This window comes from Belonocnema kinseyi, chromosome 7, assembly GCF_010883055.1.
Source record: "Belonocnema kinseyi isolate 2016_QV_RU_SX_M_011 chromosome 7, B_treatae_v1, whole genome shotgun sequence".
NCBI classification, from domain to species: Eukaryota; Metazoa; Arthropoda; class Insecta; order Hymenoptera; family Cynipidae; genus Belonocnema; species Belonocnema kinseyi.
Genome location: NC_046663.1, coordinates 53,567,951 through 53,586,451, shown reverse-complemented (window position 1 = coordinate 53,586,451; position 18,501 = coordinate 53,567,951). Strand labels below are relative to the sequence as shown.

Below are 18,501 nucleotides of genomic sequence, written 5' to 3'. Positions count from 1 at the left end.
TTACTTAGAAAAAAAGTTCTTAGGTTCAAAAAAACATTCAGTGAACTGAAAAACTGTGGTCGGTAATATAGGTATTTAGCTGTGTCACATGCCCTTAAATTAAGAATTAAATTTTCTATAAAAATAGTTGAATTTTCAACGAAAAATGAAGACTAATAAAAATATTGCGTTTTCCAACAAATCATAAAATTTTACACTAAAAAGATAATCTTCAGGATGAAGCAACTGCTAACACAAGACATTTTTTTTTAATTGTTGGCTATATATAAGGTTCGTTTTTTACTCACCTGGTTTCTTTGGGAGTATAATTACTGCGAGCTATTTGTTTCATTAACGAATTTCCATGACAAATCGTATCAAAATCTCTCGTCACCAGAATTTACACGAAAAGCTATATCTTTTGCTTTTGATATTTTTTAGCATTCTTTTTTGAACTATTTGAATCTACGTCAGAAAGGGTTTGTCTCGATCTGCCCAGTGTTTTCATTACTTTTAATTCTAAAATAATATAAAAACGCAAATTTTCGTTAAAACATCTTCAATATTTACCTAACCTCCAATTTCTGATGTCTTGACTTTTGGAGACTACCATCACTTCGTAATGAAAACTATTTTTCCAATCAACTCGCACATATATTTTCAATCACTTTCAATTATCCTAACAACTTAATTTCACGTGAGAATCAATAAAAACATTCCGGATTCCCGGCTTTCCATGTGAATTTCAGGTTCAAAACATCGAACTTGGAAGTAAACTGCAAATCGAATATCGAATGAAAAAATCGAACAACTTTCTCTACATACTTCACTCACGTTGACGTTCGTTCTTTTTTTGAGGTTAGTTCATGTTTACATGTCTGTCAAACAGTTGTCAACAGTTGTGAACGAAATGTAAATATAAAAACCATAAAACCGGTAAAAGATTTGTGGGGAGTGAAATCTCTGATGGAAATTTCGTATATGAAGCAATGTGAGGAGTTGAAAGCATAATTATCAGGAAATTATGTTTTTTCCGATAGGCTGGCCGCGAGTCTTGAACTCGACGGAGCCTGAAAAAATTCGTGCTGTGGTTTGTAATAGGGATAAAATTCTTTTTGCTATTCTTACCACGGATGCATTGGCCATCTGGTATTGCAAGGTAATTTGTTGAAATTATTTATATAATTTTTACCTTTAAATTACAACTTTTATCATTTAGGTTATATCCACGTCACTGCACTAATCTCGCTAATTAGTTCATAATTAGATTGATACCATTAAAGAATTACCAGCACAAATTAAATTTATTTGCAATTAGAACAGAAACCATCTTCTTCAGCTTAACAAATATCAATATTACATCCCGTTAGTTTATTATTGTACAGAAAATTGTTTGTTTTATTATATTTCTTTTTATATTCTGTTATCTAGAGTTTAATAGGAAAAAAGGCAGTTCAGGTGTAAAACTGTTTGTAGGATCAAAAATGAAAGCAACCTAATCTAATAAAATCTATATTCCGTCAGCGTAAATTGTTTATGTTTATAAATCAATGTAATTTATATATTAATTATAAAATTTCATGATTGAAAATGCAATTGTTTCATAACCTCATGAAATTATCAACATTTTCTTTAAAAGAAGTCCTGTTCGGCTGTAAATTTAAATTTTTTGTTGAAAGTTCGTCTCTTTGGACTTTATATTCAACTTTTTTCGTAGAACATTAACGTTTTGTTTAAAATTCATATCTTTGCTGATAAGTTAATTGAAATCTTTTTTTTTTATGAAAACTATTGTTTCTGAGAATTTTGTCTTTCTGATTTAAAAGTTCATCTTTTTTTAGTATGTAGAAACATTGCATTTTCCTTGGATAAAAATTCAGCTGTTTTGGTAAAAATGCATCTTTTCTTGGAAAATGTACTTTTTGTGTAAAAGTTTTATTTTTCTGTTGAAAAGCCAATTGAAATTTTTATGGATGAAGATTCAACTTTTTTTTTAATTTGTCGTTTTGATTTAAAACTTCACATGTTTTAGTAGAATTTTCATTTTTCTTGGACAAAAATACAACCATTTGGTTCAAAGTTTAACATTCTTTTGAAAAAGTCATACGTTTTGGCTAAAGATTCAACTAATTAGCAGAAAATTAACTTATTGTTTACAATTCTAATTTTGGTGTTGGTTGAAAAATCAACCCTTTTTTGAAAGTTTTTAAAACAAAATTTTAATTTACCTGCTTTAGCAGAAATTACATCTTTCTTGGATTAAAATGCAACTGTATGATTGAAAATTCAACAATTTTGTTGAAGTCATACTTTTTGGTTGAAAATTCTGCTGTTTTGTTGTAAGTGGAACTATTTCGTTGAAAATTTACTTTTTGTTTAAAATTTTCATTTTTGTGTCGAAAAATGATCTGAAATCTTTTCTGGTTGAAAGTTCAAGTTTAAAAAATGTTATTGTTTTTTATTAAACATTTATTTGTTATAGTAAAAAATTCATCTTTCTTGGATAAAAATGCAAATATTTAGTAGAGAAATTAACTTTTATTTTAATTCATCCTTTTTGGTTGAAAAAGTTCATCACTTTGGATTGAAAAATCAATTTTTTTTGTAGAAACTTATTTGTTGTTTTAAGATTCATATTTTGATCTTGAAAAGATAACTGAAATCTTTTTTGAATTGAAATGTAACAATTTGGTAAACTATTCAACAAGGTTGTTAAAAAGTCATCCTTTTTGGTTAAAAATTCGTCTTGATGAATTGAAAATTCATTTTTTTCGTAAAAAATTATTTCTTGCGCCCAAATTCATATTTTGTTCGTGAAAAGTCCACTGAAATATTTTTTAACCGATAATTCAACTATTTTTTTTAAATTTACCTTTCGGATCTAAAAAATTCATATGTTTTAGTAGATATTAAAAACTATTCTTCCTTGCTTGAGTATTCAACTATTTTTTTAAAGATTTGGTTAAATCACTTTAATGAGACATATTTTTTTTTTAATTTATATTTTCAGTTAAAAATTCATCTCTTTTGTTAAAATTTTAACTATTTTATTGAAAATTAAACTTTTTAAATTGAAAATTCAACTACATTGTTAAAAATTGCTTTTTTTATTGAAGACTTATGTCTTGTTGGAAATTTAACTGTTTCGTGGAAACGTCTTTTTTTGTTTTAAAACAAATTTTTGAACTGAAAATGTAACTTTTCCATTTTTTAAGATTGATCTTATTAATTTAAAAATTATCCTTTTTTTGGCAAAAAAAAATCATTTTCTTGATTTTAAATTTCACTTTTGTTGGGTTAAAATGCATCAGCTTCGTGGGAAATTAAGTGAAAAATTGGTATTTGCTGAAAATTTGTCTTTTTGGTTAAAAATTTTTTTTTTGTATAAATATTAAATATATTTATTTAGTATAAAAATCATGTATTTTGTTGAAAAGTCGACTTTTTGGGTTTTGTTGAGAATTAAAAAATCTTGTTAAAAATTCTTTCTTGACTGAAAATTATTATTATTTTATTTTCTTATTTTTCTTTTTTAATTGAAAATGATATTTTTTCTTAGAAAATTATCTTTTCCGATTTAAAAGTCCACTGTTTTCTAAAAAATTCTACCATTTTGCTTGGAAACTTTACTCTTTTTTTTTTTTTTGAAAATCTATGTTTCATGGTAGAAAAATCATCTTTCTTGGTTGAAAATGAACGTGTTTGAAATCCTTTTTTTATTTCTGATTCTGATAGAGTTTTTCGCCTTATTTTAAAACCATTTTGGAATATTTCAAAAGGTTTTAAATTGAACAAAAGGCGGCGGTTTTTCTGAAAATAATAAAAAACCAATTTCTCAACGAAATCACACAGATTACTTGCCAATTTTTTGTTAAATTTTTAGTTTCACAGGGAAAACACCTTGTCAGTTTTATTCGGGCTAAAAAACTTTTTTGGGCAGGAGTATTTTTTTATAAAATCAAATTTTTCTCGCAAACCACGACAGACACAAAAAAACTTTAATTTAAAATTTGCCTTAAAAATGATTTAACCCACAATAAAACTGATAAGATACCTTCCTGATACAATCAGAAAATGTTAAAATATGGAAAAAAATAAGAAGGTAAGGTTTTACAGAATTTTGAAAACATGAATAAATATTTTCTGAAAACCCCACTTTTTTTATACTTACCAATATTTTTGAAATGTTTATGCTGATAGAAGAAAGGTATCTAAGAAGCTTAATGCGGACTAAACAATTTTTGAGGACGGCAGAATTTTTTTTCCTAATAATATGATTAAAAAATGTTTTTCGTAAACAATGAAAGATAACAAAAAAGAGCATGAGGTACACATCATAGAACTTTCTTGGACGTGCACATTTTTTATAACACATTTGTTCTTATCAGTCTTGCGAAAAAAATTAGATTTCAAAAAAAATCTTGTGACCACAAAAGTTATTAAACCTACATAAAACTAAAAAATATCTTCCTTATAAAAGAAAAAATTCAACAAAATATTGGCAAAAATACAAGTGTGGTTTTTTGAGAAAATCGAATTTTAATATTATCAGAAAACGACCGTTATAAGAATCTAAAATAGAACGATGAGTATCTGGGTTAAGTCAAAAATGTGAGATTCAACAAAAAAGGTTGGATTTTGTGTGAAAATTTGTTGAAAAACTAATTACAAAATTCAGATACATATAATTTTGAAGAAATTTTTGTTTTTCGCGAATAGAAAAAATACGTATTGCTTAATTTATCCTAAAAAATAATATATCGCCCCTGAGAGATTCTGCGACTTCAATTGTAGAAGCTGCCTGATTTAAAATGGATTCGGTCTATTACAAATGCTCTATTAAAAAAATTATTATCGAAATTTGACGTTTCAAAACATTTTTCTCCTCCCAGCCATGTGTTCCTATCGTATTCATCAGAAGGCCTGTGGATTCTATAAACAAATACGGTGACAACATTTTAGTACAATGGAGGCCAGACTCAAGCATGTTGGTTGTTGCAGTAAGTAAAAATTAAAACTCCTGATCTCAATACAATTTTTAATAAAGGAATTGATATTAAACTTATCCCATTAATGGCCAAAACTAGTTTCTGTCGATAAAATTTAGTGACTTTTTGTATTGTGCTTTGTATTCACCTAATTAACACAACTATTTCAAAAAAATTCCAAAATTACGTTACCAGTTCTCTGCTATGCGGCGCAGTCTGTTCGCATTGTTGGAACGGTGGCTGCAGACTTTTAAAGAAGGCGTGTTTTCGGGTCGCAAATACGACTCATGGCCATTAATGGGTTAATACATAAATTGAAAAAAGTAATAAAAAAATTTTAATTATTTGGTTTTCAATATTTTAATTAATAAAATTATGTTAAATTATTAAATTAAACATTATAATTTAATCTATGTAATCATGTTAGATTCAAACAAGGATAATTTTTATCTGACTTTAGAATAATTTCAAATCCATAACATTGAATCAATTTTCACTTACAATTTTTAAACTTGAATTATTTTTAAAAAATCATTCAAAATTTAATAATTTTATATTTTACACATTGAATATTAAAGAATGTTCAATTGAAAATATTAAGTATTAAAGAACTTCTAATTTTAATTATCGTTTGTAATTTTGAAAATTTATAATGAAATTTAAATGATTTCAATTTTAACTCTTTGAAATTGTTGAACTGGATTGAAAATCTTCAAAATTGAAGCTTTTAGCTTTTATAATTTAAATGAAAAATTTCTCCAATTTGGAAGATTCAGATTTGAAAAATTGACTTAATCTTCAAAGTCAACAAAATTGAAGAATTTATATTCATACATCTTTAAAATTTAACAGTTTTCAATTATAAATATTCTAAATTTAACTATTAAAGAAACATTCAAAACCTCATCATTTAAAATTATACAAATTAAAATTGCAAATTTACATAACAAATTTCTTCAGTTTAGAAGATTCAGAATTGAAAAATTGACTTTTGATTTCCAAAATAATTAAACTTTAAAATTTTGTATTGGTACCTCTCTAAAATTCAAGAGATTTTAATTGTAAATCTTCAAAATTTTAGATATGCTTAAAATATAAATCTTGAAAATTAAATAATTGGTTAATCTATACTTTCAAAACATAACAATTTTGAATTGTAACTGCCAAATTGTAAAACTTTGAATTTTAAATATTTAAATTTGATGAGTTTTTAATTGTACAATTCGAAAATTTTCAAATTGGAAGATTTAGAATTCAAAACTTGACTTTTGTTTTACAAAATCATCAAACTTCAAGATTTTTTATTTATATATTTAAAAAATTCAAGAGATTTCAATTTCAACTCTGAAATTGTTGGACCTGGAATTGAACATCTTGAAAAGTAAAGTTTTTATTTTTGACAATTTACAATTTAAAATTATGCAAATTTTAAGTTTTACAATTAAAGATTGTACATTTTGAAAATTTACATACAAAAATGCCAATTTGTATGATTCAGAATTGAAAACTTGACTTGATGTTAAATTCAACTAAATTTAAGAATTTTTATTCCTACATCTTTACAATTTAATATTTTTCAATTGTAAATTTTCAAAATTTAATAATTAAAAAAGAAGATTAAAAAATACATCATTTAAAATTATAAAAATTAAAAATTTAAGGATCTTCAATTCTAAATCTTCAATATAGACCTATTTCAGAAAGAAGTTAAAAAAGTAATGATTTTAAACTATAAATATTGAAAACTAAAAAAGTTGATGAGTTTTTAATTGTAACATCTTTAAAATGGATCGTTGTCGAAAGTGGATTTTAATTTATGATTATTAATTATATTTTATAGTACTTTAAATTGCCGCATATATTTTTATTTGATAATGAGACAATCGAAATAAGAAATGCGGGCTATTTTCGCTTATATGTAATATTATTAATTATAATTTCCTTCACCAGACTTCCGACAGTTATTTATTATTCTACCGCCTCTCTTACAATGGTCCTGATGCTCATGGACTCTATGAGCAACGAGATTCACCAGTTACAAGTCTGAGACGAGACAGCGCCGAGCTCTTTATCAAAGAAGTTATTCCCTCACTTACGCTAAATTTCGTTAGTATTTTTCAATCCATACACTTAAAATTTCAGATCTCTTATCCAGTTTGATTAATATATCTTAATTATTTTAATTTTCAGGAAAAGTCAGCATGGATCGATGGTGGAATCAGTTCTTTGGTCTGTATTCGAGACGAGCTTATGGTCGCAACAAAAACAAGTCACGTGGTCCGCCAAAAATGGGATGGAACAGCAAATCGAGATTATTCCCTTGACCTTCGTAGGATTCCTTTCAGTGTTGACCAGCAAATTTCGACTGTTGCTGTGCCCATCACCGAAAATAATGTTTATGTTTTGGATATAGAATATTCGCCTTTAGTTGGAGGATTTGCGATTGTTCTCAGTAACGGCAAAGCTGCTTTCTTGACTGCTCAGTCTCTGAAGTTCGATCCGAATGTGGGTACCGTTTCTTTCAAAACATTCAGTTTCGAATTATACCTATCGTAAAATGTAATTTGTTGTGATCTTTATTATTTTAGCAAGTGCAAGGCATCTGGGCAAGGGATTTGGACGACGCAACTTGTGCTGCAGTCAATCACAAGTACCGACTAATCGCCTGTGGCAGAAGAAAGTAATTATCCTCCTAGATTCATAACTGCATTATTCATTCCTAGCATTTGTTATTTACTGTAGAGGCGGTCGAGCCATAGGGGACAAGAGGGGCATAGTATTTATTTGTCACTCTCTGAAATCGAATAATTAAATTCAGCAGATTGTTTCACTTTTTACAAAAATCGACCTGAAATATTTGTGAAATAATTGATGTCTTTGTGAAATCTTCTTAATTTATCCGAAATCTTTTCCAAGTCTTTGCAATTTTTGTAAAATCTTGGAAATCTTTGGGTAGTAACTGAAATCCTTGCTAAATATTTGAAATCTTTGTAGAATATGTGAAATAATTGGCTATATTTGTGAAATTGTTGAAATCTTTGAAAAATTATTGAAGTCCGTGAAATCTTTAAAGTATTTCCAAAATCTTTGCGACATATTTGAAACATTTTATAAGTATTTTGAAATGTTTGAAAAATTATTGAAATCTTTGTGAAAACTTTTATATCTATCCGAAATATTTATAAAATATTTTAACACAAATGTAAATTGTTGAAATCTTTAGGAAATCTTTTTAACTCATACGAAATCTTTGCGAAACCTTTAAAATATTTATGATATATTTGGGACATCATTGCAATCTTTGAGAAATATTTCAAATATTTGATCATAATTTTGAAATCTTGTAAAATAATTGAAATCTTTGTGAAATCTTTTATATCTATTTAAGATCTTTGGAAAATCCTTGAAATGTTTATAAAATTTTTTTTTTTAATTTTTGGGAAATCATTGAATTGTGTGAAATCTTTTAAATCTATCTGAAATCTTTGCGAAAACTTTTTAATTTTTGTGATATCTTTGGGAAATCATTGCAATCTTGGTCAAATCTTTGCGAAATATTTCAAATATTGTATAAATATTTGACCATATATCTTTATGAAATGTTTGAAATCTTTGGAAAATCATTGAAATCTTTATAAAATATTTAAAAAGTTTTTGAAGTATTTGGTATAGTTTTTAAACTGTTGAATCCTTTTGTAAATTATTGAAATTGTTTAAATATTTGCGATATCTTTGGAAAATCTTCGAATTTTTTTTTTAATTTATGAAATTATTGAAATTTTTGGGAATTAGTTGCAAAATCTTTGAAATTTTTAGAAAATAATTAACACCATTTAAACATATTTTTAAAATATTTTATATAGTTCTTAAACTGTTGAAATCTTGGAAATTATTGAAACCTTTGGGAAATCTTTTTAAACTATCCGAATTTTTTGCGAGGCATTTGAAATCTTTGTGAAATCTTTAGAAAACCATTCAAATCTTTGTAAAATATTAAAAATATTTTTTTAAATATTTGTGAAATTGTTTAAATCTTTGCGATATCTTTGTGATATTTTTGGAAAACTTTGAAATATTTTTTTTAAAATTTGTGAAATCTGTTACATTTATCCGATATCGTTGCGATATCTTTGCGAAATATTAAAAATATTTTTGAAATATTTGTAAAAATGATTTAAATCTCTGTGAAATCGTTGGAAAATCATGTAAATCGTTGTGACATTTAAATCTTTGCGAAAATATTTTAAACCTTTGGTATCTTTGGGAAATCTTTGCAAACAAATATATGAAATTCTGAACAAATTTTTGAAACATTTGAAATTCTGAACATATTTTTGAAATATTTGGTAATATCTGTGAAATTATTGAAATCGTTGTGAAATAATTTAAATCTATCTGAAATTTTTATAAAATAATTTATGTCTTTGTTGAATCTGCTAAATGTATCAGAAATCTTTGCAAAATATTTGAACTATTCGTGAAATCTTTAGAAATAATTGAAATCGTATAATCTTTCAAATCTATCCGAAATCTTTGAAAAAATTGTGAAATCTTTCTGAAATAATTAGTGGCCTGCGGAACGTTTGAAATATTTGGTAATATTTGTGAAATTATTGAACTCTTTGAGAAATCATTGAAATCTTTGGAAATCTTTGTAAAATCTTCAGAAAATCATTTAAGTCTTTGGAACTTTTAAATCGATCCGAACTCTTTGCGAAATTTGTTTAGTCATTGGGAAATCAATTTAATATTTGCGAAATCTTTACGAAATATTTTTTAATTTATTAAAATCTTTGGGAAATGCATCTAATTTTTTTGAAATCTTTACGAAATATTTTTAATATTTTTAAACTATTTTGTAATATTTGTAAAATTATTGAAATATTTGGCAAATCTTTAAATTCTATCCGAAATCTTTTAGAAATCATTGAAATATTTGTCAAATCTTTCTGAAATATTTAGAAAAGCATTTAAGTCTTTGTGACATTTAAATATATCCGAACTCTTTGCGACATTTTTTTAGTAATTGGGAAACCAATTTAATATTTGTGAAATATTTACGAAATATTTCAAAAATTTGTAAAATTATTCAAATCTTTGGAAAATGAATCTAATTTTTGTAAAATCTTTCTGAAATCTTTACGAAATATTTTAAACTATTTGGTAATATTTGTAAAATTATTGAATTCTATGTGAAATCATTGAAATCTTTGGAAATATTTGAAATATTTGGTAATATTAGTGAAATTATTTAAGTCTTTGGGAAATCTTTTTTAACTATTCGATTTTTTTGCGAGGCATTTGAAACCTTTGTGAAATCTCTAGAAAATCATTGAAATATTTTGTAAAATATTTTTTAAATATTTGTGAAATTGTTTAAATCTTTGCGATATCTTTGCGAAATTTTTGGAAATCTTCCAAATATTTTTTTTAAAATTTGTGAAATTATTGAAATTTTTGGGAAATTGTTGAAAAATTTTTAGAAAATCAGTAACACCATTTGAAAATATTTTGTATATTTCTGAAATTGTTGCTATCTTTGCGAAATCATTGAAGTCTTTGTGAAAACTTTTTAAACGATCCGAAATCTTTGCGAAATATATGAAATATTTGTGAAATACTTAGAAAATCATTGAATTTTTTGTGAAATATGTGAAATATTTTTGAAGTATTTGATTATATTTGTGACATTCTTTCAATCTTTGGGAAATATTTGAAATCCGTGTCAACTCTTTGGAAATCTTTCAAATATTTTTTAAAGATTTGTGGAATTTTTGAAATCATTGGGAAATTAATTATGCCTTTGGGAAATCTGTTAAATTTATCCGATAGCGTTGTGATATCTTTGCGAAATATTTAAAATATTTTTGAAATATTTGGTAATATTTGTAAAAATTATTGAAATCTTTGGAAAATCATAAAAGTCTTTGTGCCATTAAAATCTTTGCGAAAATATTTTAAACCTTTGACATAATTGGGAAATCATTGAAATCTTTGAAAATTTTTCCAAAAAAATATTTGAAAAATTATGAAAATATTTTTGAAATACTTGGTAATATTTGTGAAATTATTGAAATCGTTGTGAAATCATTGAAATCTTTGTGTAATCCTTAAAATCTATCTGAAATTTTTATAAAATAATTTATATCTTTGTTGAATCTTTTCAATCTATCCGAAATCTTTGCAAAATATTTGAAATCTTCGTAAAATCTTTAGAAATCTGCAAAATATTACAAATATTTTTTAAATGTTTGGTAATATTTGTAAAATTATTAAAATATTTGGGAAATCATGAAAGTCGTAAAATCTTTCAATTCTATCCGAAATATTTGAAAAATTTGTCAAATCTTTCTGAAATCTTTAGAAATCTTTGTGAAATCTTTGGAAAAGCATTTAAGTCTTTGACATTTAAATCGATCCGAACTCTTTGCAAAATTTTTTTAATAATTGGGAAATCAATTTAATATTTTTGAAATCTTTACGAAATATTTGTAAAATTATTGAAATCTTTGGGAAATGAATCTAATTTTTTTTTAATCTTTCTGAAATTTATACGAAATATTTTTAAACTATTTGGTAATATTTATAAAATTATTGAAATATTTGGAAAAAATTTTATATTTGTGAAATCTTTGAAATATTTTAAAAATAGTTGTAAACTTATGGAAATCTTTAGGAAATGAATCAAATTTTTGTAAAAATTTTCTGAAATCTTTACGAAATATTTTAAAACTATTTGGTAATATTTGTAAAATTATTGAAATCTGTGAAATCTTTGGGAAATCATTGAAGTCGTAAAATCTTTAAATTCTATCCGAAATCTTTGCAAAATATTTGAAAACTTTGTGAAATCTTTGAGAAATCATTGTCAAATCTTTCTGAAATATTTAGAAACCTTTTCGAAATATTGGATATATTTTTTTAATATTTGTGAAATTATTTTAATATTTGTGAAATCATTTTGAAATACTTGAAATATTTTTAAAATATTTGGCGATATTTGTGAAATTATTGAAATCTTTTAGAAATCATTGAAATATTTGTAAATTTATTGAAATCTCTGGGAAATGAATCTGATTTTTTTTCAATCTTTCTGAAATCTTTACGAAATATTTGAGAACTATTTGGTAATATTTGTAAAATTATTGAAATATCTGGAAAATCTTTAAATTCTATCCAAAATCTTTAAGAACTTGTTGAAACTTTTGCGAAATCTTTGAAATATTTGGTAATATTTATTACGTTATTGAAATCTTTTAGAAATCATTGAAATATTTGTGAAATCTTTACGAAATATTTGTAAATTTATTGCAATCTTTGGGAAATCTTTAAATTCTATCCAAAATCTTTGAAAATCTTTGAAATCTTTGTGAAATTTTTCTGAAATATTCAGAAATGTTTGAAACATTTGGTAATATTATTGAAATAAGTGAAATATTTGTAAAATCTTTCTGAAATCTTTACGAGACGTTTGAAATATTTTTAAACTATTTGGTAATATTTGTAAAATTATTGATGTTTTTGGGAAATCATTGAAATCTTTGGACATCTTTTAACTGTGTGGTAATATTGGTGAAATTATTTAAATCTTTGGGAAATCATTGAAGTCGTAAAATCTTTAAAATCTACCCGAAATATTTGCGAAATATTTTGAAACTTTGTGAAATCTTTGAGAAATCATTGAAATCATTGTCAAGTCTTTCTGAAATATTTAGAAATCTTTTCGAAATATTGGATGTATTTTTTAAATATTTGTGAAATTATTTAAATCTTTGTCAAATCTTTCTGAAATATTTAGAAATCTTTGTTTAATATTTGATAATATTTGTAAAATTATTGAAATCTTTCTGAAATTTTTGACAATGTGAATTTTATACGTGTATTTATTATTATTTACGGTTTATTGTTCATTTCTTATTATTTATGTACAATTTGTATTTAGTATAATATTATTATGCTATGTACAAATTGTGCCATTCAATATTATAAATCTATTTTCCTGCCCCCACCTACAGAGAAAAGGCTCTGCCGCTTTTGATCTCTGCAGTATTAATTCCTATAATTCCTTATCTACTGAAACTTGTTTTCAGTTCCGAAGGAGTCGTCTATTACGTCGACGAAACGACAGGAGCTTTGGAAGTTTCTCATAGTCTCAGTTTGTCTTCCAAGGACTATCCGGGAAAACCAGGACAGGTGACGTGTTTAAGATGGACTCCAGACAGTTGTGCGATAGGGATGACTTGGGAAGGAGGTGGTTTAGCAATTTGGAGCACATTCGGGGCTCTTCTACTTTGTTCCTTGAAATGGGATTATGGATTAAGGGTGGATCTTGCCCGGGACAATCCCTTGCACATTCACACGATGGTGAATTACTTTTTTCTTATGATACAAAATATTTTCGAACTCATTTAATTCCCAAAACAAAAAAACAATTTTCAGGAATGGTCTGCGGAGGGCTATCAACTTTGGATGCTGCGAGAGTCGCCTGAACCTTCGATGGCTGAGGAAAATGGAAACGAAATAACCAACACGCACACTCTCATCCAGATGGATTTTGCAAAAAGTCCTTTAACCGTCAACCCTTGCATGGTGACAATTCAATACAAAATAGTAACAATCTCAGGCCTCATGTCGGTTCCTATGTCCCCTATTGTACCCTGTATTCAGTTGAGGTCCATAGAGTACCCTATGTGCAGCTAATAATAGAATTTTAAACAAAAATAATATGATCAAAGCTGCTAAAAGTCAGGGATTTTGAGGAAAAACAGCAAAAATCAGGGAACTTCTGTAAGAAGTAACCGTTAAAAATAATCAGGGCTGCTACACAGTTACTATCAGTCTTCCCATGAAATATTTTGTAATGTTTGGAAATTTTTGTAAGATCTTTGAAATATATTGGTATTTTTATTATTTTTAAATATCTTTAAAATGTTGAATCTATATATTTAAGTTCGCAAAAATTATATCTCTATTTTAAATTTTATTTTATAACCCCAATCATAATTTATTATTTACAAATAGAAGTGATTTATTATCGGATTTATTAAAAAAAATTATGCAGGGTGTTCAGCGAATCTTGAAAACCTAGAATTCTCCGTGAATTTTTTGTTTACCCTTGAAAATCTGGAAACCTTCTTCAAATTTTCACTTGAACCTGGAATTTGATTTTCTTTTGCTTTTAAAGCATTTATTTGATCGAAATTTAAAAATCGATTTAAATCTTTTAGTCTATTATGAAAGAAGCCTCTCATTTAGAAGAAATTTAGCTGCTGAAAAGTTTTTTATTTATCAAGATATAATTTATCTTTTACTTATTACATAATAAATAAAGAGATTGCTAGGCATTTTTTGTAGACTTTACCAATTATTTTACAGATTGACATTTTAAATGATAATTAATGTATTATTTTTTTAATATTGTTAAGAATTCTATTAGTTTTTAATTTCGTCTTTGCTCGTATAGAATGTTAAAGTATACATTTTTTGTGATATTTAATTTACAAATAACCATATAATATAACGGATTTTTCAAGGAGTTTATCACTCGGTTTTTAAGTGTACATCAGGTTACCAAACATTGCTAAAGATTTCAATACGTTTCAAAGTATTTCAAAGATTTTAAAATATTTAAAAGTATTTTGAACATTTTACAAAAATTTTAAAGATTTAAAAAAGGCGTATGCAGCATATTTAAAAGATTTAAAAGATTTGAAAAAGGGCACAGTATATCCGATTTCAAAGATTTAAAAACATTTCAAAAATTTGAAACGATTTTAAAAGGTTTCAAAACATTTTAGAATATTTGAAAAGATTTCATTAAGATCTCCTAAATATTTCGAACATTTCATAAAGATTGCAAGGATTTAAAAGATTTTAAAAATGGATAGATTTCAAAGGTTTCACAAAGATTATGACGAACATTTTCAAAGATTTTAAAAAATTATAATAATCTAGATTTCTAAGATTTCAAAATTTTGTATACAGATTAAAATTTTTTTATGATTAAAAATGAATACAAAAGAGTTCAGAAAGATGTCAAAGATAATTAAAAGATTTCATAAAGAATTCAATAGAATACAAGAATTTCAAAAATTTTAAAGAGGATACAAAATAATAAATTTCAAAGATTTCAAAAAATGTCAAAGACCCTAATTAGTCACACTTTAATAGAATCGCATAATAGTTACACTGGGTGAAGTGAATCCCACGAATGAGTCCTAAGAATCTAAAAAATTGCTAGGTATTATTTAAGGATTGCAAAAGTGGATCTTTCAGTTTTTGTAACCAAAATTAACTGTTTAATTTTTTTTTAATCGGTGAAGTTATGCTAATCAAAACTCATTGAGGAGCTTGACAATTTCTGGGGTGAATTTCACCCGGTGTGACTAATGACGGCAAAACAATTTCAAATATTTCAATTATTTCATACGAATGCGAAAGATTTCACAAATATTTCAAAGATTTTAAACTATTTCAAAAGATTTCACAGAAATTTTAGGATTTTAAGTACTTTAATAGATTTCAACGAATTGACAAAGATTTCACATATATTTCAAGGATTTTAAAGACGACTTATGTTCGCCAAACATTAATAATTTGTTTATTTATGGTTCTGCTTTCTTGAAAAATGTTTGGCTAATAAAAAATAAAATGGCTCATTTTTAAATTTATAACAAACGCTTATTTCATTATTTGATGTAAAAAAAGAAGAATTGGAAAAACTTGATTTCTTGACCAAGCGAACCTGAAAAAGACCTTGAATTTCGGTCCTAAGAATCGCTGGACATCCTTTTGCAATAAATTGACGCATAGGTTAATCTCTATTCAATTCAGATGTATGCCTATTTCTGAATTGTCTTAAATTCTTTATCAATATTTCAGGGTATTTTTAAAGATGCCGATAAATTGTTAATAATTCTCTATAATTTTATGGAATTTTTAAGATTTTAAGGTATTTTTAAAACTTCTAAGGCATTTTCAAGGCTTTGAATTCAAAACATTTTAGGGAATTTTAAAAGTTTCCAAGGAGTTTTTAATAATTTCATTAATTTTAAGGGATTTCAAAGCTCTGTATTTTAATACATTTTCCAGGATTTCAGGAAACATCATCATAGAATTTCACAGGATTTTATAATATTTTATTAGATTTCAAATAATGTATTCAGGAGAAGTGAGGTATTTTGTAGGGTTTCAATGATTTGAAGAAATTTAAAATTATTTTTTGAAATTCACTCGACATTCTTAATAATTTATCCTGTATTTTTTTTAATTCTTTTGTATTTTTTCAATTCACTTAACTGCTTTCAGGATTAATTAATAAAATTATCAAAGGATCTTAAATATTTTAATGTATTTTTTCAAATTCCCTTGCATTTTTAAGAGCTTTAAAAAATGTCAAGGCAGTTCGAAGGATTCGAAATCTTTTAGAGCAGTTAAAAAAATTATAAAGAAATTGTTAACTAATTTCAGTAATTTAATGGGATTTCAAAGGATTTGAAATATTTTAGCATATTTCAAAAGATTGCCAGGCATTTTCAAGAACTTTAATCAATTTCAACGAATTTCCAAAAGTTTTAATGATTTTAAGAGATTAAAAAAAAATTGCGCGGGGTTTTAAAGAATTTTCTAGAATTTCGAAAGATAAGGAAGGATTTTGCAGGACATATAAGGTTGTAAGATATTTTAAAAGATTTTAAGAGATTTTATAAGATTTCCTAACGATTTCAATAATTTTTAAGGAATTTTAAAAGCGCCCAAGTTATTTTAATAAAAATTTTTTTATTTCTAGAAATATCATCAAATTTCGTAGATTTTCACAGGATATTATAATATTTTAATGGAGTTCAAAGAATTTTTTGCAAAAAGTGAGGGATTTCGTAGTGTTTAAAAGATTTGAAGAGATTTTCAAATATTTTTTGAAATTCGCCCTTAATTCTTATTAATTTATTCATAATTTCTTTAAATTCTGTTGAATTCTTCTAAATTCACTCAATTTTTAATTTATTGGATTTTTAAAAAGCTTTTGTTTTATTAATCTTGAAGTCTTTAAAACTCGCCTTAAATTCTTAGCCAAATCCTCAAATTCTTTTGAATTCTCTTTAATTTTTCTTAAATCATTTCAAACTTACTTAATTTAATGAATTTCTTCGTATTTTTGAAATCTTTTGAATTCACTTGATGTTTTTTAAATTTAGTCTGATTTTTTATGAATTTTATCGAATTCTTCTCCTTTCTCTTCAATGTATCTAAATTCATTAAAATTTCATTGTAAGAAATTACATTTTTTCGATTTTTTTTCAATTTATTTGAATTATTTTGAATTTAACTTGGAATTATTTATAGTCATTAGTCACTTCGTTGGTTATAAATTAGTAGGGTTTCAAAGACTTTAAGAGACTTAAAAAATAATTTGTAATTCGCCCTGAATTCTTATTAATTTATACTTAATTCTTTTAAATTATTCTAAATTCACTCAATTATACTCAATTTATTGGATTTAAAAAAAGTTTTTGGTTTATTTGTTTTGAAGTCTTTAAAATTCCCCTTAAATTCTCATCAATTTCATCAAATTCTTTTAAATTCTCCTAAATGTTTCTAAAATCATTTCAAACTTACTTAATTTAATTCATTGCTTCATTTTTTGACATATTTGGAATTCAATTGATTGCTTTTTAAACTTAGTTTGATTTTTTATGAATTTGATCGAATTCTTTTCATTTCCCTAAAGTTTGTCTAAATTCATTAAAATTTCATTGTAATAAATTACATTTTTATCGATTTTTTTCAATTTATGTCAATTATTTTGAATTTAACTTGGAATTAATTATGGTAATTAGTCACTTCATTAGTTAGAAATTATTAACATTTCAATGACTTGAAGAAATGTTTAAATATTCTTTGGAATTCACCCTGAGTTCTTATTAATTTATTCTTAGTTCTTTTAAACTCTTTTGAATTCTTCTAAAGCTTCTTAATTTTACTCAATTTATCGGATTTTAAAAAAGTTTTGGTTTATTGCATCTTGAAGTCTTTAAAAATCACCTTAAATTATTCGGCATTCTATTAAATTCTCTTTAATTTTTCTAAATTCATTTCACACTTTCTCAATTTTATTAATTTTTTCATATTTTTTAAATGTTTTGAATTCACTTGATTGTTTTTAAAATGCAGTTTCGATTAAATTTACTTTTTTAATTCATTTTAATTATTTTGAATTTAACTTGAAATTGTTTTATAGTCATTTGTCACTTCTTTAGTTAAAAATGATTAGGTTTCAAATATTTAAAGAGATTTGAAGTTTTTCTTTGGAATTGACCCTGAATAATTTCAAATTATGTGAAATTCTCTTGAATTTGTTTAATTTATTTGAATTCTTCTAAATGCAGTATATTCTATTTAATTCATTGATATTTTTTAATTTTATGAAGTTTTTATTTAATTGACCCTAAAGTCTTTTAACTTCATCTTTAACTCTTAGGCATTTCATCAAATTCTTTTGAGTTCCCTTGAATTTTCCCTGAGCTCATTCTAAATT

The 18,501-nt window shown here is 25.1% G+C and overlaps 1 protein-coding gene across 2 annotated transcripts in view; it reads left to right on the top strand.

Annotated features, from left to right (window-relative positions):
* Positions 1–858: 858 nt before the first annotated feature.
* The window catches only part of LOC117177429 (guanine nucleotide exchange factor subunit Rich), a 57,492-nt gene continuing 39,849 nt past the window's right edge, over positions 859–18,501 (top strand). For both annotated transcript variants that reach the window (XM_033368104.1, XM_033368103.1), the window contains exons 1-7: positions 859–1,138; positions 4,872–4,979; positions 6,918–7,073; positions 7,158–7,472; positions 7,556–7,647; positions 13,058–13,331; positions 13,407–13,556. In XM_033368104.1, coding sequence (XP_033223995.1) covers positions 1,004–1,138; positions 4,872–4,979; positions 6,918–7,073; positions 7,158–7,472; positions 7,556–7,647; positions 13,058–13,331; positions 13,407–13,556 — 1,230 coding nt within the window. In that variant the 5' untranslated portion in view covers positions 859–1,003. The remainder of the gene's footprint in view (positions 1,139–4,871; positions 4,980–6,917; positions 7,074–7,157; positions 7,473–7,555; positions 7,648–13,057; positions 13,332–13,406; positions 13,557–18,501) is intronic.